Genomic DNA, 27,534 nt, shown 5'->3' with positions numbered 1-27,534 from the left:
AAAAAAAAAAAAAAAAAAAAGAAATCAAAGTCAAGTTTCATACAAAGCTGTCACTATAATCGATTAGTTATTAATAGAATTTAGACGAGATGTGTCATTGTTTTGATACGTTAATTCGATAGAACCCTTACATGATGCAATGCACGCTGCTGTTGTGCTGTATTTTCACTTTGTTCTTTTTTATCCTGATGTTGTCGTTGCAATTGTAAACGTGTATGCATCCATCTTCGGTACCTAGCCACATTGTTGGTTGATTGACATCCTCCTCTGTTGTAACATTATCGATACTCGGAACGTCGCCACTCAAACTCAGGCTACCCGTATCTGCACATGGAATGTCGTCCGAGTCCGAGTCGTCGGAGCTCGAGCTACTGCAAAACAGCTTTCTTAGATCAACCGTAAAATTTATCAAATAATTATGTATTAAAATAATTGCAATTTCCTCTAAAAAAAAAAAGCTCTTAACGTATCTTTCCATTAAATCGACGAAGAAAAATGTATTAAGTAAATAAAAATCATTTTTTATATTTATCAAAGCTTAAGTAAATACATTGTACTTTATTTTTAACACAACATATTTTTTTTTCCTTCATAAGATATTTTATAACAAGAAATCAACCAATAATTTCAAAATTATGAATAAAAATGTAAGGTTAGAATTTTTTCTGGACATGTATACAAAACGTGAGATAGATAGCAGAATAAGCTGCAGTTGACTCCTCGTTATACAAAATTACAACTTCCTGATTCAAATTTTCAGTCAAGAGTATTACCTATCTAACTGTATGTTCCCGCCACTGGCATCGACATCCTGGACCGAGATGCTTATGCCGCTCTTACTGTTCGCGAACGAAATGTTGTTAGTCACGCACGAATTCGATCTAAAATATAACACAAATAAAGTAAGGCCCCCTTCTACTAGTCTCTACAAAGTATTATAAAAAAAAAAAAAATTCATTATATAACAACCGTTTCTTTTCTCTCCTCGAGGATCTCGCAAAATTAAATAATTCTCACATAATTGCTCGAAACTTTCAATTGTCAGATAGTCACGTATCATTAGAAGAATAATTTAATTGTGAAAATACACACAGTATGTTTCTTTTTCTTTTTTTCATTGACAATTGGTTATATTTCAAAGAATTTTTAGATAAAATTATTCATCACATCAATACTTCGACCGATTCACACTCGAAAGCTTCAAGCAACTTTCAAGCAACTCTTTTAATGAATCGATTAAAGAATCGCAGTTTCAGAATCTCACCTTTGGGTGCACGCTGGAATTCCAGCCACGCAAAGGATCCTCGCGTTGCAAACGCCATTGCAAGATGTCACCTGTGGCGGTTCCGGTGTCAGACTCAACACGCACACTTGGCCCACATAGCCGTCGCTGTTGCACACCCAAACGTCTCTCGAGCCCTGTCCATTGGCCAAGGTGGGCGCAGCACAGGTGAACTGCAAGCCAGCTCGAGTCTTTCGAATCGGCAGAGGTCCCACAAATTCTGGGCAGGGCCTCCTATCGGCGGACAACGCTGTAAGTCGAGATACATCGACACAGGTCAGAGCAAGAAAGAATATTTGTGTAAAAGAATTTTTTATTTGAATAAGAATGTATTTGCAAGTTTGTCTGTTTCTCATTTAAATTTAACTACTTATTTTAGAATTTAACTACTTATTTAGAATAATAAAAATGAAGAATGAAAAATATGGATTACTGGATTATAGATTTGAAATCTATCGTCGACTTTAATATTTGATACATTTGAATGAATTAATAAAAGAAAATTTTAACGTAAAAGAAACGTATGATAAGAAAGATGGAAATACAAATCGTAAACGTGTATTCGATATCGATACTGCTTCGTCGAGTGTTCACTTCCAAATGTGTTGAATTACGGAGCACACGTGTAAATATAGAGAAGAGAATCTAAACAATCGAACTATGAAAACAAAAGGGGCATAGAAACATGGCTACGTTTCTAAGAACATGAGTGTAAACTCATGTGTGGAATCTAGTTTCCTCGAAGAAACGTCATGTAATAGTCTTGAAAAATTATTACCACGAGAAAGTGAAGGTATATTAAAAAACAAACATGATAACAATTGGTAATCAAGTGAAAATCGACATTATCTTCGATTGTTTCATTAACATTTACGAGTCTCTGGATAAATTGATGAAGACATATCTCGGGTACGAATACAAACACTTGTCAACATTTGTCAAGAATTAATGCCTTCAGAACAATACTTGCAGCATCTTCAAACGCTGACGAAACGTTTGCAAATAGTCTATAAACGATCAATAGTCATGTAATCACCATTCGTATACATAGGCGCAATTCCAAAAAAGCACGAGCTAAAAGGAATATCATCCTTTATCTTCGTAAAGAAAACTAAAGAAAAATTACATTTCATTTGAGCAAAATTATATTTATCCTTCAAATCTCGAGAATTACATATACTCACCCAACTTCTGTTTAGCCTCGTTGAAACTCTCCTCCCAGCTGGCTCTTTTGTCCGGCTTCGTGAACATCACGGAAATATTCTCGATTCCAGCTCTGAAAATATACGAAACAAGTGTCACACGAGTCGTTTTTAAGTCACGTTGCATATTGTATACGGTTCGATGCACGTGTACCTGGAACGTGAGGTGAACAAAGCGCAAAAATACGTTTATTGTTAAGGTTGGACCGCTTTATGAGCGGCTAATGGTATGAAATGTTGCCGTTCAATAAACTGTCACTGCGTGTACTATCGAACCGAGGATTCTTACGTTGTCATCTCGGATTGTGGATTGTTGTATACGCGAATGACGTTCGAGAGAAGATATGCGCGCGAACTTTGCGCATAAAGGAATTGGACACAATGGAATTGGAAAGCGGGACTCGTTTAGTGGGAACTGTTGTAAATTATGAAAAGAATTTTCACGAGCGATTTTAAAAGCTTTTAACGTTGCACGAGTAACATGTGTGATGATTGAAACGTTTATTAATAAATGACGATTTAAATATCGATGACAAGATTACGTCCGTTCAATTTTGATTGACTCTCCAATGCCGGATATTTTTGAATCGCTCGATGAATAAAATCGACGTGTTACTTACTGAGTATTAAGCGTTAATTCCAGACAAGCCAACTGTGAATGCGCCGCGTTCCTCTCGGCTAATTGACGCTGCGCCTGGCCCAGCATATCCTTGATGAGATCCTCCAATTGCTGCTTCGCGCTGTGCAACGTGGATGCCAACTCCTGAAGTTGGGTCAACGTTGCGCAGTCTTCGCGCAGATGATCTACTTCGCGGGCCATTCGCCTCAAATTTTCATCTTTGGCTGTTGAGAGCAATAGTTTCCTTTATTTTATTAATCTTCCAAATGGAAGATGAAGAATTTAGACGGTCCTTTTTACCTTTCATAACTTCTAAGTCGTCCAACGGTATTCTCATTAGCATTTTGTACTTGTTCGCTTCGAGTAGGCCAACCAGACTATTCGGGCAGGAACTATTCGACAGAAAACGAAAGCATAAATGTAGTAGAAAATTATAATATATTACGTATATTATTATTCCTTCGAATTAAATATCGATAAAGCTTCCACCAATTGAAATTGTACAAGAATCGTTCTCGTTGAAAACTCTTCAGGAATGATATCAAGTTCGATGTCAAAATGATATGAATTTTTATTTTATAATATTTTTTATTAATATTTCGAAAAGGATGTACTCACGTCGACGGTTTTCTGATAGTTCCGCTCCTTCTCTTGATACTGGTGATAACGAGTAAATCGGAAAACAAAAATAGCGCCCGTTCCTTTCTGGTTCCTTGGTTCGATGCGATGGTGACCAGATCTTGACGAATGAATGCTCTGCGGCATAGAACAGACTCGTGTCATTTTCAGATGAATCTTTTTTGTTTTCACAGCAATTTCCATCGCGTGACACGCATCGGTATTGGGAATCGATACGGCATGCACGCTTAGAGGTTGAACACTTGACGATGAAACGAAGAGCCGAGTGCAACGTTTTACGCGCAGCTACTCGATCGAAGGCTCTATTGTGCGGTTAATGTCATTTTAATCTCGTTCTCCTTTATTTCTCCCGTGAATTGTGCAAAAAAAAAAAAAAAGACACGAATTCGTACACGATATCGATGAATTTTAAAAATATTTTTTAATACGTTCTAATTTCTTCCTCGTTTATTTTTTCCCTCGTAATATATTTACACGGTATATTAACGAGAAATATTAAACTTTCATAGTAACGTTCAATCGAGAAATTGTTTAAAATAAAAATTGATATTTAACGATCTTCACGGGAAAATTGAAATTTTATAATATTCAGAGAAGAATTTCAAAAAATCTAATTACGTATTCTTATTTTCCTCGTTTTTTTAAAAATTCTAAGTACTTTTCATCGAACAATATTCTATATTATATAAAATAAATTCCATCTCAATAGATATAATTTTATCCAAGGAAAAAAATATAATTTCTTATTTGTTTAATTATTTAACATGTACAAAATTTGTTTATTCTCCAAACTTTTCTCCAAACTTTTCTCTTAATTATATCAAAGAAAATAAAGTTCACCTGTCATTCGTCACGATACCAGCCAGTCCTTCGACGAGCGCCTGAACCTCCCTCAACGTAGTTTGCTGTTGCTCCCACTCAAGAGATTCCCTTTCCGTGCAATTGATCTTTACGACTAATTCGTGCACCTCTTTTTGGGCAGCTTGTAGCAGTTCGAAATCAGGATGCGTGGTGTCGGTGTGCTTCAACAGCCTCTGGATCAGCAACTCGTAACGGGGTATCTTCTGCACCGGTTTGATCAATAACTGATCCAGTCCAAGTTTTCCTTTGTGCTCTCGTTCCATTGTCTGGCACGATCGAAAGGAGTAATGTTAAATCTCTGCGATTTCGGAGGAAAAGAGAACGAGTCGAGAATGGTTTCTTTTTTATTAAAATTATTATCGAATTATTGCAAAAATATAATCAAATTATATTGCAAAAATAATTTATTTTATCATTTTAAATTTGGAAAATTTATTATATCTATTTAAATTCTGGAATGTAAGAAAATTTAAGAATATTAAATGAATAATTTTTTAAACATTTAATTAATTAAACAAAATTTGTTTCATATTAGAAAAAAATTGGCTTTTATATTTATTAAATTAATTTTTATGATAAATCTGTCTTTAAAGTCGATACGTAAAAAATATAATTATATTTGCATCAATTTAATGCTTCATCTCAATAAAGGAATCTTTAATATTGATGCTATGAATACTAAAAAAATAAAAATTAGAATATTTTTAAGCGAAATATCGTGATTATAAATTCTTCCATTTCTTTTATAACTTAGTTATTTCGAGCGTTAAAAAATTTACGTGAAATGGAGCGAATCGTAATGAAATTAAACCCAAGCTACTGTTTAACAATGCAGAAGATAAAAAATGCTAATTGGGGGAGAGAAAAAAAGAACATATGGCGTGTATACCTCGAGGAATCGCGCGAAAGCCGGTTTCGCTTGGCAAGTCGTTTTTATCGCCTTCCTCGCGGACTTCCAATTATCAAGGAAAAGGGTATATGTCTCCAGGACGACTGGCTTAGTGAACTACAAAAGAATGAAGAATAATATTAATATTAAATTCAAATTTTCTTTCTCTTTGGATTATTTGTACAAAAGTTTATACACAAAGAAGAAAATTTAAGTATTTTTATAGAGTATCAATATTTTATTAAATAACGTGTAGCTTTTCCGAGAAATTTATTATTTTCCAGCGATGAATAAAAGTTTAATTTAGGAATTATCAAGCGAATATTCGAATAAGAAAATCGTACCACATCGAGGAAAACGTCGCCAATCGTCTGTTTAAGCTCCCAAGTATCCAGTCTTTTACGTAATTCCTCCAGGAACACTTCATGATGATTGAGAATAGCGGGAATCTGAAACACGTATATTCGAATTCTCTTTTGATGACTTAATTCTTTCTAAATCCTAAACTTTATTCAAAGCTTCAAAGAATGTTAAATATAAATCGCTAAAGAAATAACGGAATTCGTTTTAATGTTGCAAATTTACCGATGGTTAACATCTCTTTGAGGCTTAGATGTACAAAATACCAAAGTATCACAAAAATCATAATCTAAATACTCGCAATGTTAAAACAGAATTATCGTTAGTTTCGATAATTATCATAATATACGAAGACTTGTGTCATATTCAATTTCAACAAAATTTACAATACTGTAAAACGTGACTGTTGATTAAATAAAACCTCAAACACGAGTAATCCCATTCCTCTTAATAGAACCATAACAAACGTTTATTATCTTGTAATTAGGGAATACGACATTGTGTCTGCGGGGCTGGTAATAATTACTTGCTCCACGTAATATTTAATAACAAAGTCTGTTTCGTTATACATCGTGACATCGTATTAAACGTGTTCACGTTTCAATAATTAAGAAATAATTAACAATTGTTCCTTCCATCACGAGAATCAGAAATGAAAGATTGGAAGGTGCAACAAATTTTAATTGGAACTCGTGGTATCCAAACATCGATCGAACATACAACGAATTCATATGGACGAATTTCCGTTTCATTATCACCTTTTTATCTGCTGTTCTTTCGCAAATTTCTCTCGCGCTTGTATATTTATGGCAAGTGGAACGATGCGTGTATAATCAGACATCCTAATATCACATATAAATATACTTAATTTGATAATTTCGCTTATAATATTTTCTTACACGATTTGAATAACTAATTAAACATTTTTAAATATCAAAATTATAATCTATAATATATCATTAATTTCATATTTATTCATTATACGTGGAAATTTGATATTCATATACATAAAATTCATTTAATGTGTAAATTATAACAAATTTATGCTATGATTCTCGATTTCGAAGAAAAATTCTTTTATCGAAAGATTATTTTACCTGATAAAATATCTCGTCCACCGTCGCTGAGTCCACCAAGCCTGCATTTTCAGAGCTTTTCAACGGTTGAAGATATTTCTAAAACAAATCAAATTTCAGTCAGTTTTCACGTTCACAACCAGAATCCTATAACCAAAAGTTTGACACTTTTGTAAATAAAATATCCAATTGGAAAAACAAATGTCTCGTATTACTTTATATTGGAAACTCGGCGTTCAATCGATTTTTATTCAACCGGAATACAGTAATGCACAAAGAGAGAAAGAGAGAGAGAGAGCGAGAGAGGAACGGGATTTCGTCGACTTACGCAACGTGAGTCAGAGACGGAAACCTTTATTTTCAACGCGAATAAATAACCGTTCATCGGGTAACATGAAGACGCGTAGAATCGCGGAACAACCTCGGGAATAAAAAGAAACAAGAGAATCGATCGAGGAAACTCACGAAGGACGTGATGAATTGGATCTAAGGTATTCCGCGGATGTTTAACTTTCAAAGAGTGGATAGTTGTGTTGGGTATATTTTTAGCGACTTCTCTATGCTAATGGCTCTTTGGATTAGACCGGATGAAAAGTTAAATGGATTTTAATGTAACACGCAACGCAAAAGTATAAATTGAAATTGTTTCGAGGAAAAGTGTTAAATAGTAGTGCGAATTGTAAATTGAAATAAAAATGTGATAAGTATATAATAACTGTGATGAGTGAATTTTTCATTGTTCGAAGAAGAAGTTTGTTTGTTCTGGTATTTTTAAATGTTAAGATATTGATATTAAAATTTGTATAAAATTTCACATTAAGGTAGAGAATTCACATTAAGAATCGATTGAAATCAGCACAATAGAAATCGAGAAATTCTCTCATTAAGAACAGAACATTTTCATTTCCGTTTACTTCATCCAAAGGGATGAATTATCGATCTGGAATCACAATTACTATACACAATTGATATCTGTTTATTTGTATTTCCTGATTGATAACTTTCTATTATTTTTCTAACTCGAAGCGACGACATGAAAAATCGTTGATATCCAAACCCCAAGGCTACGCTGTTAAATAATCGTTCGGCTCGAACAACAATCATCGTGAACCGTGATGTTTATAAAATATGACAATCAAACAGTTTTAAGATTACCGATGTATACTATGTTACGGAATTCTTCTTCTTTTTTTCTTTTTTTTTTTTTTTGTTTTTTTGTGAATCGAAAAAATCTTAGAGAAAGAAATTGCGTAGATATCGTTGCTTTTAATATCTCGTAGAAGAAGAAATGACTTTGAATTTAATTCCGTGGAGACGTAGAAGACTTTCAAGACGATATTCTCGTCTCGTGACACATTATAGACATTAAGGAAAATTGGAAGATGTTTGCTGAACAATATTGTTAATCTATCTGGTGTATGTGTTTCGCAAAACACTACAGAATTATTTTAGATATCCAGAAATCTTCCATATGTATAAAATAGCTGGGATTATTTTGCAATGAAAGTGCAGTGAAATATAGTACGTGTGTGTAAGAATTCAATTTATTATTTCCTCGTAATAAATTAGATGATTTAAATCGAATTTAGATCTAGACTATTCTCTATTTTACAAATCTGCATTTCCAGAATAGCATTGAAACATACTCTGAATCATTCTAACGTATTTGTGAAAAATTTGCAGCCAGCAAAATTTATTCTTCGTGAAAATTACGCGCGAAAAAAAAAGTAGCATAATATTTTATAAATAAAGAAAAGAACTTTTCTATTAACCTTTTCAGGGATGAATTTATTACACACAGAAGATAATTATTCATTTTTCTTCAAATATATAAAAATTAACTTGATAAAAATTTATTTAACAAGTTATTTATTTATTTTGTGATCAATAAAAATATATTCTATATAATCGTACACACGTATCATTATCAAAATTCGAATAATGTCAATATACGAATAATGATTCGTAGCATTGGTTTTCCATATGTGTGTGTGTGTGTGTATGTGTGGTGTGTATGAAAGAATTTAATAATTCTCGCGAATCTGTCAGATAAACTAGATATGTCTGTCGCAGAAAATAAATAAACCATCAGAAACCAACCAGTTATTTCCATTACGCCGCGATATTAACATTAGAATCAATAGCCCTGTCTGGATTCTAGAACGAAATCGACTTTTATTCTCTCGATATTCTCAATTGTTTCGATAATGGCATCGAGACGATTATTCCTCCTGTATTTTCAAACATATTGATAATGATACTTGACCGAGTTGGTCCATGGAATTCTGTAATAAATATTTTTTACGAGGAAATATCTGTAAAATGTTACAGATACGCGTGTTCGACTCGAAAATAGACGAACGTTAATGCAGACTGAATAAGCGAAAGAATCGTACCGATTTGCAAATTGAATTAATACGTTAATGGTCTGAATATAATGAACAATACGGATATGAATCGAATAAATTAAACATTTCTGCACTTAACAACGTTATATTGAAATACGAGTCAATTGTGTCGTTAACAATTTATTTCATTCATGGAGGAATAATTAAATTTACGTCAGGTTTTAAATTACGATTTAATATAAAAATATAAAAAAGAGAATAAAGAATTTAAAAAATAGCAACACGAAAGAACTACCTCGAAAAATTATAATATAATATTTAAAAAAAAATTGTATTTAGATTATAGTAATAAGCTTTTATAATATTTAAAACACAGGAAAATTTTCTCGTTATCCTCAACTACGTTTTTCGTTCCTCTATTTCGCTTCGATCTATCCTTATTTATTCAACCAATGTAGAACTACCTGCGTAGAACCAATGAGGAATCAAACGAGGAACAGATTGGATATCTCAGCGATTTTCTATTTTCCATCGCCTATATTCATCTGAAAAAGCAACTTCTCAGAATCCAGTTCCAGTTGCATCGTAAAAGATTGCCGCGACTGACATATCGATACGCGCAAATAAATCTGGAAATCACGTCTGGCCGCCATCGAGGATATTAAATTCATACCACGTGCCTGTATCGCATGGGTCGAAGGTTATGGCCCATTTGCGCCACGATTCGCTGCATTGTTTGTGAGAAATCGTCCTTCCATGATTGTGTCGGGTCGCAATAATTACCGACTAATTGCACCCATTATTTATCGACCGAACAGCCTTCGAATAACGAACAACAAGGATAGAACACCCCCGACTTTCTTTAAATGTCAAACGACGAGAGAAACGACCGATTTTCTATGACGATTTCACGAGTTTCGTAAGAAATAATGGGAATGGTGCGAAGTTTCTCGATTGGAGTTGGTGAAATGGAAAAATTTGAGAAGGAGAGATGGACAAGGGTTGAAGTTGTAACGAGAATTATTTCTTTTTGTGTAAAATTAGGTAATGAGTAGAAATATTATTCTTTTTTTTAAATTTAATAAAACGAAACGTTGTTTTCATTTTTCTTTTTTCTTTTTTTTTTCAGCCACCTTCACCTTTAACCTTTTAGGGGAGAAATGACGCTTTCTTCGATAAAAATGTATGTAAAGAATTGCCACTTTTTGTATAGGGGAGATTAAGTGGAGCTTTGTCGGAAATCGTTAAAGTATCTGATAATTTGTCACAGATAATTATTTATTTATATTTCTTATGAGAACGAGATTGTTTTGAAAATGATATATAATTAATTATTGTATTGTATATGGTATTGAATATTATTCTTGTAGATTTATAAAATATTTGTAAAATATTTTACATAATAATTATATTAAAAAAGTAATTATTTCTAACTTCTTCAAGAAAAAATTTATAAAGTTATACGAACATTTTGTACCAAACGTTTTTATTAAAACGCTCAAATTAAATCGTAAAGCGTATAAACTTAAAATGGACGTCTTAAAAATATCGTGAACCATTTCAACAAAAGTTATATTGCTTATTAAAAATAATAAAAAGAATTTTCCTGCTTCATCACTTTTGAACTTACTGTACGACTTTTTTACGATCCTCACAAAATTTTATTTCGAAAAATTTCTTCTCCTTATTATTATATATTAATAGATAATTAAAAAAAAAAAAAATAACATAATATAGAAATTTCTTCGACAATCATTTTGATTAGATAATATTTATCAGAAAACGTTATATGTAATTCGGGTGGCGTTTAATGGAAACAACAAGCCAGAGATGCGAAGTTGAATAAGTTAACGAGAAAATTTTCATGAAGTAGATCACTAGAGTGGAATCCTTGTACGAAGCAAATAAACGGACAACGAGCTTGTTTACAAGAAACAAGGTCGCGGCTTCGATACTCAAAGAACTTTCGAAAAGCACATTTTCGAAAAGCACAGTTTACATGTAATATTCTCCACTGGAAGAGAATGAGCAAAATGAAGGAAAAAATCTTCAAATTTTAGATATATTCTTCCTGTCCTTAGTTTAGTTTAGTTTAGTTTAGTTTACTTTGAACGATTAAAAGAAAATTAATCTTGAATAATAATAAAAATTATATATAATATGATATTAGCATAATAATATTTTTATTATAATTTAAATCGATTTTTTATTGAAATTTATTATCAAAATGAGCACGATTTATTTTCGCCAATTTTTTTTTTTTGCGAATTATGCTTTCAATCATATTCAGAGAACACCTGAATAGGCTGCTTATGTTCCTAGTATTTCATTCCTGCTAAATTGATAAAATGTGGAAAATTCTCAACCCTCGACAAATGATTCCAAGAATCGTTCTTGATTATATTTCGCGGGGAAATTTCATCGATATTGTGTAGTTTATTAAAATGGTATACTTACATTGACTAGTATTTGCAGTGCTTCCACGTATGAACGCTCTGTATCGTATAGTTCCACGACCACGTGAGTTCTCGTATCCTGAAAAACAAAATTAATGATTTAAAGTGATATGGAACATTGAGTTATTCTCTAAAGATTTATAAACAATTAATTACAAATAATTCTATTATATATAAATATAACATTAAAAAAACATTAAAAAAATATTAATCTTGTGAAAGAAAGAAAAAAACGAATACTAATGAACATGCAAAAATACAATGAATATTTATATAGAGAGAATAAAAGAGTTATTTGAAAATAAGTCTATATAAATATTTCATAAGCCACTTAGATATGTGATAAAATCCTTGAAATTGAGGTAAAAAGCAAACGATTTGAAACGAATATAGTTTTTTATTTGAGTAGTTTTGTATTTGAGTATATTTAATTGAATTTAATAGAAATATCATTTTATTTGTACATTGAATTTCATTATTCAAGACGATGACTTCCATTTAATTTCTCTCGATTGTAAATGGAATGTAGGCAAAAAATTAAATTATGAAAAAAATAAATTATAACTATTATAATACTATTAAAAAATCCTTTCATAATTCAATTAATTTTAATAACTGTGGATTATAACAATATTTAAAATATAATGCCTGTAGTATCATGTTTGAAAGTCTGCTTAGTTTCTCTAGAACTAAAGGAAATTAATATTTCATCAACTAGGAAACGAATTATTAAAAATGCTCGAAGGAATATTCCAAATAAAACAGTACAAGTTTGTCAGCCAACATATATATATATATCTCTATGAATTAAAATATTTACGTAACATCGTTAATTATTTGGCTTTCAACATTCAAAACGATTAACTGAAAATAATCAATTGTAAAAAAGAAAGAAGAAATCGATTCAAATATTCAAAAAAAAAAAAAAAAACGATTCAAAAATTTAAAAAAAAAAAAAAAAATCTTACGAAAATCCTTTCAATTATTTTGATATTCACTAGTTAAATTCTTTTCAATTATCCCATTGTTCGATGAAATCCTGAACAATCAATTGGTCTAGGAACGATAAAGTTTTCACGTTGATCCCATTGTGTTGTGATACAGATCGCACATGCCCACGTATCGTGCGAGCACGTGCGTACATTCACGTGTTCACCCCGATAATAACGTCATGCCACTGATTACGAGAAAAACTATTCTTGATTACGTAAAGCGTAAGACACAACATAATTTTATGTCTTGAACCTGGACGATTGTCATCGTTATGACATAATCGTCGTTAAAGTGTTTCCCGTTATATTCAACATTTTTCACCTTCCATATTTATCTTCAATATTATTTTTATTATTTTGTAATCTCGTGAAGAGATTACGAAATAAAAAATTGTTTTTACGGACTGTAATAAATATTTTCGTATAAACAACGTATATATTTACTAAATATATCCTTTCGCGTATAAAATAACAAATTATGAATATTAATAAACTATCTATTATACGTATATATTTTTAAAACGAAGTTTTTGCACAAAATTTTGTGCAAGCAAGAATAAAATCTATCTAATGTACCTATTACCAATGAAATCGGTACATTTCTATAGATAATAAAATGTCTCCTTTCACAAACTAATCCCTTAATATCAATTTTTCCAAACTACACTTCGCAGCTTATTTTCCATCAGAAAGAATAGAAATAAAAAAAAATTCCATTCCATTCTCGCGGAATCTTTCACGGAATAGCCGATAAAACGCATACAGGAAATCGACACAATTCCACGTTTGTCTGGAATAATCGATGTCAAAAATTAAAAAAATAAATAAATAAAGGAATAAATAAAAATAGAAAAGTGATCGATATCAAAAATGAAATAAATAAATAAGAATGGGAAAAAAAGTATCGATGTAAAGAAGGCACGATGGTCACACAATGCGCGTGCAATGTAGGTCCGTATTGTGTACACGTATATTGTGGGATATTGGTTGTAAGCATGAAAAGGAAAGCTACCCACGCGGTCTGTGCTGACACGCTCGTTATTTTCGCTGTCCACCGACGGCTGGCTGATGAGCTTGCGATCAGCGTTCATCGTCATCCTCTTCTCTAACGCCTTTGTCGCTCCCTCGATACAGTTTTAAGCTCTCTAATCGCGTATCAATCAGGCTCCCCGCATTCGTGTCCCATGTCGATTGTTCCACGAATTGTTTACGACACTTTTTGAATCGCGAACAACAAGTTTTGCTGGTTTAATTGGAAGGAATCCTCTTTGTTAATGGAATTCTAATGATTCGATGGATCGATCAGAGCAGTGATTTTATTCACCATTTTTCGAAAAACGATTCATTTAGATTTTATTTAACGTCTTTGACGCGGTTGAGGTAGAGGGGGATGGATTGTTGATTATCTATGAGAGGCTGGAAGAAGAGGATCGTTCTGTATTTATCCTTTTTTTTTTCTTTTTCTAGATTAAACGTTAAATGGAGGACAATATTACATTGGAAGAATAGATTCGTAATTGGGAAAATAATTTCGATGCGAGTCGCAGGTACAATATTTGAACAATTTCGATTGATTATTTTAAATTAAGAGTGAGATAGAGTTTGTTGATTATTTTCGAAGTTAAAAGAAGAAGAGGTTTCCAATTATTTTTCATCTACTAGATCAATTGTCAATTTTCATCTACTAGATAATTGGAATGTTTTATTGAAAAGATGATTTTGTTCTACAAAGAATATTCAGAAGACAATTTCAAAATGATTTTATAACTATGTGATTTATGATTTATAATTCTTGAACAATCAAAATTGTTCAATTATTAGATACAAAATATGCAATATATGCAACAGTTTATTTTTTTAAATTCTAATCCCCGTCTTCTTTATTTCTGAAGTAAATAATATTATAAAAATGCAATTAATATTTATTAGATAAATTTTCAATTACCTACTTAAATTCGTAATCTCGCTTATTCTCATTATTATTGTCCATCCTATTGAAAATGAGGAGAATTGTGTAAAAGTTATATCTGATTGCAAACGTGAAAGAGTTTTACAATATTGTAAAAAGCTAACGAGAAAAGGAGATTTTCTTCGATCGGAAAGATTCCACCTTATCAGCCGCGAGCATCGTTCGTTTTATCCCATAACTTTTATCCTTATTAACATTTTCTCATAACACGCTATCAGGAAATATTAATAAAAATAATTAATTTATTGGAAAATTATAATATCGCAAGCTCGATGCAGGAATTGAAAGAACAAAAGTTATCTTCGATATAATATTTTCGAACAAATCTCATTTCAAAATCAAACAAAAATATTTCCAATATTTTATAATACGAGTGATATAAATAAGAGAAAGAAATATCTGTAAACAGTTATGTCCTAAAATAACAATATGCTGATATCGTTTATTTTCAATACTATCGCATATTTCAATATCTATAAAACAGAAACTTCTAAAAGGAAGAATTGATTATTTCAGTTTAATTATAATTATTCATCTTTATTCCGATGTTAACAAATGGATAAGTTCATCTTTCTCATTCTAATTTAATAAATATTATCACATACTAAATATCTATGTCTGATTTCGAGTTATTAATCCTGAAATTAAGCCTGAAAACAATTTTTCATTTTAAAATTATTCAATCGAGGATAGATAGAAACGAATCAAAATTCCAAATTTAAAATTTTGATACTATTAGAACGAAAGTATCGAAAATATAATTTCAATAATATTTCATTGCTGAGTATCTGAATAATTTCAATTACTCGATTAAATCGAGAACAAAATATTGTTTCGAGTTTGCTCGAGAGCATTTCGCTTCGAAGCGATCGGGCAGTGCCACTTTAAAAGCTCGATCCGACAAGTTTTGGCGTTTCCACGTAGAGCTTTCACACTTCGAACTAGGATGATCATACGTCGAACACGTCGTGCATGTACCACACCGTTCTTCCACGTTATATTTAGCAAGCTGACTCAGGGCCCCCTCGTGAGCTTGCAAGCTCCCCTTTCTGTCTTTTTCGCTCTTTCACGCTTGTCCTTCTTTCCGCCGAGAAACACGCCATTCCGTACCGATTACCGAACCGATTACATTCGAAAGGACCTGATTTTCGCCTCTTCGCTTCGATTCGTGGAAATATCAAAGATAAAAGAACAATATATGAAAATTAACAGTCCAAAGATCAATGCAAGCGGAATAAGATGATGAAAGAAATTGATCAAGATAGATTGTGTGATAAAATTAATACATTAAACTATCAAATTCAATAGGTACTTTTTTAAGTATTCTTAATTTTTCAGAATGTTATTATTGTTATTAGTGTTAAATTTTTTTTTAACAACGTTTGATTATTAAACTTGCAATTGACGTTAAAACGTTACATAGCGAATAATTCAATCGAAAAGTTACTTCTCCCGATAACGAACTCCTGGTTAATTTTAATTACTCTTCGAACCGTTCTAAAACCACTGCAAACTTCATTATCGTTCCATGTAACGAGTAAAAAGTACAATTCCATAGATACTTCCCTCCCCCCCGATCAATAATTCAATAAAATTTCCAAGAAAGGAAAGAAGATGGGGGAAAGAAAGGTAAGGAAAAATAGAACATCGATTATATTAGCCCGTTGATAAGAGATCCTTGGAAATCTTAGAACTGGAATGCGTTTTCACGTGAAATTAGATCCTAATAGGGAAACGCGACATTCTGAAAGCAGATTGGCCAATGTCGATGCAAGGCTACATTCATCCCCCTCGACTATAACGCGCGTTTCCTCCTCGATGGAATTCGAGGGGTGGAATACCGTGTGCTCCTGTCGATATGTCTTGTCATTCTTGTCACTCTCCAACGACAGAACTCAATTTCCAATCTATTTTATTGATTGAATTAATAGAAACCTCGCATATACTATTAATTAACTTAGAAAAGAAAGGAAAAGAATTTTTTTAAATAAAAATAAATAAGTGCGAGGAACGAAATTCTATCGTGGATGAAAAATATTTAGAAAAATTTAAAATTCGATAGATGATTCAAATCTTATAAAAGAAATGTATGTATAAATCATTTCAGATTTATGAGTTTATCCCGTGAATCTTTGTTCACTCATTGTGGCATTAAATAATGACAGCTCGACGGGAGGGAATAGCTTAGAAAACTAAGGAGCTTTTCTAAGAGGCAGGGAAGCTGAAGCGCACTCTTTGACCTTTTTATTGGCTTGCATGCCATCGTTTGCGTTTATCGTTCCGCTATTTGTTCAATATTGTAAAAACTATACGCATTTTTATGGTAATTATAAAAAAAGCAATATCATTCTATAGAACTTCTAACATAGAAAACTTTTTAAAAATCGAATGCATATATATTAGAAGAAAATATAATTCGAAGGGATTAAAGAAAAATATGATGTAAGTAATTTTTATAATAAAAAAAAAAGGATTGTCGCTTCGTTATCAATTCTTTAATTATACTTTTTAGAAGAGTATGCATGAAATTCAACATTATCGCTTCCAAGAAGTATGAAGTTACGTTAATATGAATTTTAATATTGCAAAGGCAGCTAATCCTATCCAGGAAACAGGAATAACATAACTGAACGGAAGGTTAACCTCTGACCTTTGACAAACATCCGTACTTATATTATTTCTACCGACTTCTCTTCCAATTACATACGATTTTCTTCGATAGCCGAGGTCTCACAATAACAACCACTTTATTTAACAAACATTCGGCAGATTTCAATTAACATTCCACCACGGCGAATTGAGATTTAATTTTTCAATTCAATGTTGTCCGATATACTTTGTACCGAATTAAACGGTGTCAATCGTGTCTAACACCTTGAAACACATCTTGCATTCTCGAAACGTCAAAACATCGATACGATTATCCCTCCTCCCCCCTTCCATAGATTATGAGACGTAAATGGTACACGACGTTGCGAATAGAATCGAGAATAAATAGAAGGTGGCCGCCGAGCTTACGTGATGCAAATATGCAGCTACTCTCCTAATATTAGTTCTAGTTGCTACCGGCAACATTATTAAGCCCGTGGAATCCTTTAATCACCACCAATTACCAATTAATCATCTATAATCCCAGGTTAACTCTATTCGACATGCCATTATTCTATCTCCTCTCTCAACTATATACTATATAATAGCCATACTGAAACGAACGAAAGGAAAATAGGAAGAAAAAAAAACAAAGAACAAAAAAAAAAAAGAATTAAAAAAAAAATGAGAGAGAGAGAGAGAAAAGCTCGGTCAAGTCTATTCCATCCAAACCAAAGCCAATCAATCAATCGTCATTCCTAACTCTAATCATCACGGCCGCACTAAATTGTCTACCAAGCAATTCTTCTTCGATTACCATTCCCAACGACACGATTCTCAAGAAACTCACACGTGACACATTTAATAAAGGCCTTGGATCAGCCTCTGTGCCCACCGAAAAAAACCTCCGTTGGGGTAAAAACACGGTCCGCGTCAACAATCGTTTGACTCTATTCCTCTCGTTTTCAACATGATTCTACTCCCGCAAGACGGTAGGACGTGACACGTTATCAAGCCGCATTTTTACACCGGCCGATCTCGATCGAAAGGTCACACACGTGACAACGAGAGAGAGTCCGCGGAGCCGGACGAGGCTGAGGCTGCAAGCTCCTCCACGGATCGCTCCTCTTCACGAGGTTCACGAGGAGCTTTCTCGCGATGCGGCAGCGAGAGACGACGTTACGCCTGAAACTGGCGACCCGTCGCACAACCACGGCCAGGCTGATCGATGCCCAAGAGAATACGGAGCAAGAGAGGCAGAGATGGTTACGCTTCCAGAACGCCGGCGCACGCTCTCACGTGGATTGCACAGCGCGCGCCCGCGTATCCTGTCCATCCTGTTCGAATCAGCTTTGCCGCGCTCGACCTTGTTCCCGGATGGCAAGCTCGCTGCGGCGACCTTGCGACACCGTTAAACTGATCGTCGAAAAAATTCTCGCTGGGATTAGGCGAGGTTGCAGTTGGATTGATCTTTAAACCTTTGGCGAAGCGACACGAGGTTGGTTTTCGAAATAATTTCTCTTTTTCGATAACTTTTTGAGTTATTGATAAAGATGATGTTAAAGAGAAGTTATTGGTGTATTTTGATACGTTGGATTAGAAGGATTTTAGTTGAATTGTTCTTAATTTTGTGGAAGTAAAGTTAATCCTTAATTTTGTACTAATTGCACGGTTTATATGGTTGATTTGTATTAAAATATTTCTTCTAATTATCTTTGAATGATTGCAAAAAGTAACGATAAATATTACTTGATGTATTTTGCATGTACGTGTCATTGGATTAATTCTATCTCTATTAATTATTATTAATCTGCGAAGATCGCGTATGACATGGTTGATTTGTGAAATATTTTTCCTAAATATATTTTAATTACTGTGAAGGATGACAAAGAATAACCGTTGTTCGATGTATTTTTGTACCGATATTGACTTACGCAACTTTTAATTGAATTATCCTGAACTCTGTGCAGATAGGATTAATTCTTAACTTTGTCGTGATTTATATCACATGGACGCTTTTCGAGATGTCCACTCGTAAAAATTTTTATAAATATACACAGGGGAACATTGTGTAATCGATTATATATTATGTAAAGAAAAAAATGGAAACGAATCAAATTTGCAATAAATAATTGTCGAAAAATGTAATTACTACCTTTAATTATAAATCTACGTTATTTTCATGAAAAATAAATAGACATTCATCGTGATAGAATGCTCGATTTGATGTTATTTACCATTATGCGGAAATTTATTTGCACGTGAGTTCACGTCGAAGTCTATTTAGTGACTCCGGAAGTTCGCATCTGCGCCAAACTGAATTAACACGTGGTTGCTTATCTCGGCAGGATATCTAATAATAATTTATTTCTCTCGACAAGGATACTTATCACTAATGCACCTCCTTGATACCTTTAACAGGATTTAGAATAATAGATTGAATAATTTTGTATAAAATTCACGTATCTTAACGAAAATAAATAAAAATTAAAATGAAATAAGATACTTCATTGAATTAACACATTTTTTTAAACGATTTTTATCCACTATTGAAATAAATTTAAATATATTATATTAAAGAGAACGAACTTTTAATAATTAACATCTTATTTTAATAATTATATATATTCGTATTCATCATTATACAAGAATAAAACTTTGACCGTAAAAATTCAAATCCATAAACTTTAAATTTCAACAACTTTAACAAGAATAATAAGATTATTATGCGCATTTAAAATTATCCATATTTTATATAAATTGACAATTTTCAAAACCTTCCTTCCAGTGAATTAATCAAACTGAAAGTAGAACTTGAAACATCGTAAGCTAATATTAGAGTAACAATATTTCCACGGGATAAAATAACACTTTCGTCAAAAAATAAATCACTCAACACAATGATTTACTTTGCTGTAGTAATAAATATTGTGTATCGAAGTGAATATCTCAAATATTTTCCTTTACTAAATTATTAACTGAATATTTCGAATATTTCATTGTGATGTAATTCGAAAAAGGAACATCTCCACCACGTAACGTAATTCTTACGTATTCGTGTTCGAAGACAATATAAACGAGGAATTAATCTCATTGGAGAAAATATACAAAAATATCGATTAGCCAGTGCTCGTTGGTTATTGCGAGACAGTGCAAGAAATTATTTTATATTTTGTTTTTTATCGCCTCATGCCCTATATTTATTTCGAGGACGCTTGTTTAGTCTGCAGCGTCTCAGCCTCGAGATTTTCGGGCATTTTATTCGAGTTTGTCGATCGCCCTCAATGCAGTTCTGCTTTTCATTCACTTTGCTCACGTATTGTTTTTGAATAATGTGAACTTTCGTCCATGAAAATCGATTACGTGTTGAAACCAATGACCATTACAAAACTCATTGAAAACTTTTTCTCTATAATTTAAACTTTTATTATTATTTAAACTTTTCGTCAATGAGATTAGATGATATAAGATTTATCGTAATGCAGATCTAGTCTTATATGCATCAACAATTGCACTTTTTCTTTTTTATAAAAAAAAGATATCATTTATTAACAATACGCTACATCTTTTTCAATGAAATTTATAAAGTATAATATAAATTTGAAAACAATTGAACTTTATTACGAATTAAAATACTACGATTAAATTATTCTTAGGAAAAGTAGAAGAATCTTGTCACGTTACCTTTAGATATATCTTAGGGATATAACTAATTTTAATACTATGACACATGTTAAATATATTTCAACACGCGAAATACTAAAAGACGAAAGAAAGAGAAAAATAGATTTTCAACAAGTTCGTGAGGTGATAAAGACCGACGATAGCTATAAATTATTCAAGGAGCTACGTGGGCACTACGACGTCACTCGGACGTCACAAACGATCTGGCATTGTAAGTTTCGGGATTCATTCATGAAATCCTAGAAATCTACGCAATATCCTACCTAAAATCGATGACATCAGAAGATAGACAAAGAATCCAATCTGAAAATATCCCTGTTTATCCCGTGGCCCCGCTATTTTCAACCGAGGTTTTGCTTTATATGTTTTCTTAGCGATCCTTTCCGCTAGAAATTCTATGCTTTCGCGCATAAAATAACGAGCTTTATTTCCACACGAATGTCAACCAATGTCCATCTCTTTTCTTTCCCTCTGATACTCCCGATTTAAAAAAATCTTCACTCGTCTCGAACGTTAAAATATATATTACGTTTTGACACGATTATGATACATATATAACACTCGTAATAATAAATGCAAATAATATTCAGAGTCGTAACATAATATCGCGAAGAAATCTTTAGATTTTTCCTTACAATTTCTTTCGATTTCTCGAAATTTTCGCGCGGATCGATACTATGACGAAACGTTCTCTGTTACGCATCACGAACGGTCCTGTTTTCTTTTTCTTTTTTTTTTCTTTTTTCAGAAAAGAGAAAAACTGGCGTTTTCTGCAAGCATGATTAATTTCCGTTTCGCGCGTAGGTACATGATGATCGTCGAGCTAGCCAAGGTAAAAATGCGTGACGGTTCTTCCAAAGGTAATTTATTTTTATCCGTATTTCGAACGAGTATCTGCGCTCTAATTCTCCAAGTTGTTGGACTCGTTGTTGGATAACCTTCCTAATGATTGTGGTAACGAAACAGCGAATTCATATGGCGAAACGATTGGTATAAAAGAGATTAGACGTGCTATTAACCGGCATGTAGCCGCGAATCAATCCATTTCCCCTTTCATTGTACGTACGTGAAAGTCTGTTCGTTAAAAGTTAGTCGATTACGAGGAAAATTATGGAAACCTTAGAAAGTAACCGGTGGGCCGGACCGACTTTCACGGCAAAGGTTCAAAACGAAATATATTTCAGCTAAAGATAGTCATGATTGCGATACGAAGTTAGATACTATTGGATTCGATTCAATTGTGTATTCAACGCTAGACACAATAAACTTGGATAGTTTAAAAAAAGAAGTTGAAAGGGTGATGCTTTTGAGGTGATTTTCAGCTTCTCTTATTGGATACGGAACACCCTACTTTTAAAAACGGAGAAAATTATTTGAGCAAAATTAAAATTCAACGTAAATAATCAATTTCTCATACTTATTATATTCCAACGACCCAACTATTAAAATCGTACAAGCATGAAATAACGTTTCAATCATCGATAAATTACAACCAGAGATTTATTACTATTACAAGAAATTAATAAAATTCCATGTGTACAAATTACAGAATTCATTTCGAGGATCCACCTCCACTCTTCAACCACTCGTCGAACTCGAATTCAATTTACCATATCGAAATTATGTTAACAACACCAACAATATATATATATATATCCATCCACAAAATTACCACCGTCAAAAATCGTTCGAAAGGAAACATTTGCGTATAACGAACAAAGTTTAATTAACGAAAGAGCATCGATCTAGCATCCCCATCGCCTCGTGAGACCCTAAAAGCGACAGCTTCAGAAGCGAGGGCGAATTCGCCCGGTCGCACGACACGCACATTGTCGAACGTGTCGATGTGTATCGAACAAGGTCGGGTTGCGTAAAAATGAGACGGATTCTGTCCACAGTGTGCACGCGTTCAGAGGCCCAGGTACACCTAAGGCCAGGAATATCCTCTCGTGCACGCCCCCACCCTGCCAGAATCAAGGGGACACTACGCTAACCTCGAGTGCACTGGCCAAACACCACCAACAACTCATCCCAGAAATATGACCGAACATTATTATTAGATTACACGTTTCGACGTACCACGACTGGAAAATCTGTTTCGAATTACTCGGTTTTTAAAGCTTGCCTTTTTGCTTCTTGGATAATGGTCTTTGCAAATTTAGCTCGATGTTGAATAATGTTTAATGTTTATGTTAGCTTTGTTCTCTGGAAAGTTTGCCTTTTCGCTTAGGAAATAGTGTGTGATACTCTTTCTAGAATCTAGAGGATGAAAGACAATTGTAGAATAGGAAGCTTGAAATGTAGATACTTTGATATTGAATAATGGTTTAGTTTATAATAGTTTTGTTCTCTGGAAAGTTTTCTTTTTCGTTCATGGAATAATATTTCCAAAATTAAGAAATGAAAAGCAATTGTGAGATAACGAATTTTCTTGATTATTGCGACGTAATCTTAGTTCGATGTTGAATAATACTTTGAACGATCGTTTTCCAAAAATCGAAAGTTGATCGGTATTTCTGTCGCACGATTCGTCATGTGAACCAAATAGAAGTGGGTTGAAGAGACATCCATCGATTGAAAATTGGTCGCCAGATGTTTAAGTGCGGCGAGGAAGATCGGAGAAGAGGCTGGCAGAGATACGACGCCGCGATAAGATCAATCGCGGTGCTCTTGACTCTCTCGAGAGAGCATTGGCTTCCCTGTCTGCCCCTTTTGTTTTTACTGGTGTCCGCTCGTTAATCGATCCGCCGATTAGCTCTTCATTACATCGCCGTATCGTACGCGGATACGCTTTTACACGAAGCGTAATTATCATTCGTGTAACTTAGATATTTTTCAAGCTGAGCAAAAGAAGAGATGAAACGGAACAAATTAGCGAGTCTCTCTTTTCGAGCTTGTTAATTCGTCGAGAATGTATTTCTGTGAAACATTTCAAGTATTTGTGGGATATAGAAGAGTAGAGAAAAAAAATGTATCCTTTTAGATACTATTTTCTTGTTTTTTAAAATATAAGATCCGATTATCAAAGATCAATTATCAATTCTTAAATGTATCTAGTATACTTCCTATTCTACGCAACAATTTTATCACATCTTTCATGATCTTTCAACTAATATTATCCACGATTATTCATGGTTGAACTTTCCAAGATGAAGAATGAAGATAGAATGCAATTGAACATAAGGAAAACCATTAATAAAATAAGGACGTTCAGGAAATATCTCGTTCGAAATAATAATAATATTCAAACAAGAAAAGCCTCAGATAATAAAGATTCCACGATTATTCGAGCCGCAAGAAACGCTTATTTATCTTCATTTCGATTAATGGTTCGGAATTCGACTTGTATCAGCTTGACTTAAATCATTCTCATCTACGTTTACTTTATCACATTGTTTCCTGTTCCGTCGATATCTCTTCTTCTATCATAACAAATCTCGTGCCTCGAAGCAATGAATATTAAATTTAGAAGTACTCACGTTTCGATGCGCGGGTGCACGAGCCACCCTCTCAGAGGATCCTCGAAGCAGTTCCGCGAGGAGTTCGGGACTTGGTCCCGGAAGACCTTCCAGTTTGCTCGGGCTGGAAGTGGTTCTGTGATGGCAGGGCGTGGGCGGCTCTGAACCGCTGTTATTCGAGCTCGTGTTGTACGAGAGATTCGCGGATACTTTTCTGCGTGGACGAAGACCTTCCTCGAGAGAGATGTCGGCGGTTCGCGGCTTCGCCATTTCTGCCTCCAGCATTTGCCCATAAGGGCCGCGGAGAGGCCTCTTGCTGTACCTGCACGGATGAAAATCACTTTAAAGTTTTCATCTCGTCGAGTGTTTCATCTCGATTTCAACGATTGTATTGCTGAGGAACTCGTTCTTCGAAGTTGAATTGAGAAATAATAAATGAGGTAGGTTTTAGACATCTTTGATAGATCTGTGATGATCTCTAGTCTATCTAGATCTACTTTAAAAACTTGTAAGTAATTCTGAATTTTTGAAAGACTAGGGTGATTAAAGAATGTAGTGTAGTAGCGATATGATATATATTTTTAAAACTCTTTTTTGGAAGATCTAAAGAGGAAATTTTCAATTCAATTTTGTAAGAGTTCATTCTCATAATTATCCTCAATTAAATTATTAAAAATTCCTCTTTATTTTCAATAAAATTTATCCATTCTAATCGAAAACACGAACAGGATATATCAGGCGAACGAGAAAATAGTTTTAAGCAAAGTTTTTCGCGATTTTCTGCGTTTGAATTGCGTTCCATAAGTCTAAGTTTTAGGTATTTGCATTCTATTCCAATATATCAATGCTCGTTCTCGTGTTACCTTCTAGGTGTGTGGCCCTCGCAATCAGAAAGATCGCTGGGCGTTGCAGGTGGCTCGTCTCTTTCCTCGCTGCTCTGAGCTGACAGCTTGTTCCTGTCGGTGTCCAAGGACTCCGGCCATTGGGTTATGTACACGCCCTTTCTCCTTTTGCTGGTGTCCCCTCGATACCTTCTCGTTTTGCCCGACGGTGACGACGTCTCGGAGGGTGCCTCGCTCGCCGCCTCGCTACCCTCGCTTGCTTGACTCAGCCGTGGCTCCTCGGGTGGGGGTGTTATTATCACCTCGTGAGGTTCCAGCCTGTTTTCTGCGGGTATAAATCATTTTTGTTTCAATTCTCAAAGTTGTAGTGAAATTATTATAGAAGAGAGTTCGATTTCGATGGAATTTTTTTCAGTTTTTAAATAATTTGAATAATATTTAGAATTTCTTTTTTTTTTTGTAAATAATTTGTAATTTGTTTTTTGTGAATACGATAGTTTTTTGAAAATAACGAATTTTGACCCATTTTTTCAAAAAAATTGCGAAGAAATATTAATTTTGTTTTTTAAGATTTTTTTATAATATGGCTATGCTACTTCGAAGAAATATTAATCGAAAAAGAAACCGAGTTTTACACAAATTTAAGCATCGGTGCATAAAGTGGGCAAGCTGATAAATAACGTAGTTAGGAAACAACCGCTAGCCGGAGGTAGGAAAATAACCATTAGCCGGCTGTTTTAATGACTCAGAGCTAACAGAAGCCTACTTATCCAACAAACAGAAAGAAATATCGCGGGTAAAACAAAAGTAACGTCTCGCTTCCCCTCGTTCGCTTCCAATCTTCATTTTTCTTCTCCTCTCTTCTTTAAAGAAATCAAAAAACAATTAAATAATAAAACGGTTGAATCGTAACCTGGGTCAATCATCATCAACCGTGGTATACACCACAATTAGAGAAGTCCAGACACCAGTGAACGGGCGTGTGAAGTCATCAATGAAGATGGGTTGGAGCTCGATGACGTTGAAATTTCTATTTCGACCCTGGCACCCACCGTTCCGAAAATAGAGGCCACGCGAAATAAAGTGGAAACTTGGGTGCACCTTTGTACCCGTACTCCTGTCGATGCAACCAAAAATAGTCCTTCTTTCCCTACCCTTCTCTGCCACCACTGTGGGACAAGCGAAAATATTTGGCCCGGCTCATCCGGTTCGATTCGATGCTCCAATACATCAACGGAGCCGGGGCCGACTTTCAACGACCGATTCCTAATTCTTGCCACTCGATGCCTCGATAAACGTGTCAACGGATATCCGATAATTAAGAGTGTGGCCGCGGGTCGTTGAATCTTTCGCGTGACGAAACGTCCTCTATTAAGATACGCGAGGCTGATAAGCAACGCGAAATGAACGAGAGAAAGAGAGTGATGATGAGAGAGTTCGAGGGTGAAGGCGCGATTCTGGCACGGGATGAAGTCATTAAATTAAAATTACAAGCAGCGGGGATGTCAACTTTAGTAATATTATGTTGCCAATTTCCAATGACGAAATCGAATAACAAATTGTTGTTATATTAGAGGAAGAGATTCGCTTCGGTATTAGGATAATCTCTGCTCGTGGCTCGATTTTGAATAGATATATCATGAGAATAAAAGAAAATATCGTACGAATAAAATAACGAATAGAGAAATTAAATTAAAAATAAAATTTGAGGAATTTTGTATATGAAATAACTTATGGAACTATGTTAAACTATTAATAGGAAGATTTTAAGATTTTAAGATGTGCAAACATAATAGATAAATATAATAAAACAATCATAATTTATTATAATTGTTTTGTAATAAGCGCATATGTATAAATTATGCTTTCTGGATTATATATCTTATCTTTTCTCTTCCTTTCAAAAATCACGAAATAAACCAAAGTAAATTTCACTTTAATAAGCGCGCATAGAAATTTTCTATTACGATCGAAATATAAAACGTCCATTAAACAAAGGAAAGATAACTGTCACTAACAATTGCTATGGAAAAGTGTTTTCACGATATTTCAAGTACAATACTGTGCAATCAAATCAAAACCTCGGTATTTCTACGTATCCTCTATCGTATACATCCCTGAAGCGAACGAAAAATAAGAAAGGACACTACTGTTTAATTTCTTCTATCGATTAACCTACCTTTCTGCGCGGTTTCCTCGATAGGTGCGTTTTCAACGAGCGGAAAAACGGGTTCAGACGTGACGATCTCGATAGGAGGTATATCAGCC

At 33.7% G+C, this 27,534-nt stretch overlaps 1 protein-coding gene across 1 annotated transcript in view; it reads right to left on the bottom strand.

Annotated features, from left to right (window-relative positions):
• LOC102676014 (rho guanine nucleotide exchange factor osg-1) overlaps positions 1 to 27,534 on the bottom strand; it is a 60,343-nt gene that overhangs the window by 6,122 nt on the left and 26,687 nt on the right. The window contains exons 8-22 of the mRNA XM_006620357.2: positions 27,446 to 27,534; positions 25,288 to 25,591; positions 24,446 to 24,746; positions 11,734 to 11,811; positions 6,950 to 7,027; positions 5,837 to 5,941; positions 5,493 to 5,609; positions 4,583 to 4,869; positions 3,722 to 3,859; positions 3,404 to 3,495; positions 3,105 to 3,327; positions 2,467 to 2,558; positions 1,265 to 1,532; positions 774 to 881; positions 131 to 371 (exon numbers count right to left, since the gene is read on the bottom strand). The exon at positions 27,446 to 27,534 is cut by the window's right edge and continues 6 nt beyond it. Of these exons, the coding sequence (XP_006620420.2) occupies positions 131 to 371; positions 774 to 881; positions 1,265 to 1,532; positions 2,467 to 2,558; positions 3,105 to 3,327; positions 3,404 to 3,495; positions 3,722 to 3,859; positions 4,583 to 4,869; positions 5,493 to 5,609; positions 5,837 to 5,941; positions 6,950 to 7,027; positions 11,734 to 11,811; positions 24,446 to 24,746; positions 25,288 to 25,591; positions 27,446 to 27,534 (2,521 nt within the window). The remainder of the gene's footprint in view (positions 1 to 130; positions 372 to 773; positions 882 to 1,264; positions 1,533 to 2,466; positions 2,559 to 3,104; positions 3,328 to 3,403; positions 3,496 to 3,721; positions 3,860 to 4,582; positions 4,870 to 5,492; positions 5,610 to 5,836; positions 5,942 to 6,949; positions 7,028 to 11,733; positions 11,812 to 24,445; positions 24,747 to 25,287; positions 25,592 to 27,445) is intronic.

Source organism: Apis dorsata, unplaced genomic scaffold (assembly GCF_000469605.1).
Source record: "Apis dorsata unplaced genomic scaffold, Apis dorsata 1.3 scaffold_507, whole genome shotgun sequence".
NCBI lineage: Eukaryota > Metazoa > Arthropoda > Insecta > Hymenoptera > Apidae > Apis > Apis dorsata.
The sequence above is the reverse complement of the archived record's forward strand: the minus strand, read 5'-3'. Positions and strand labels throughout refer to the sequence as shown.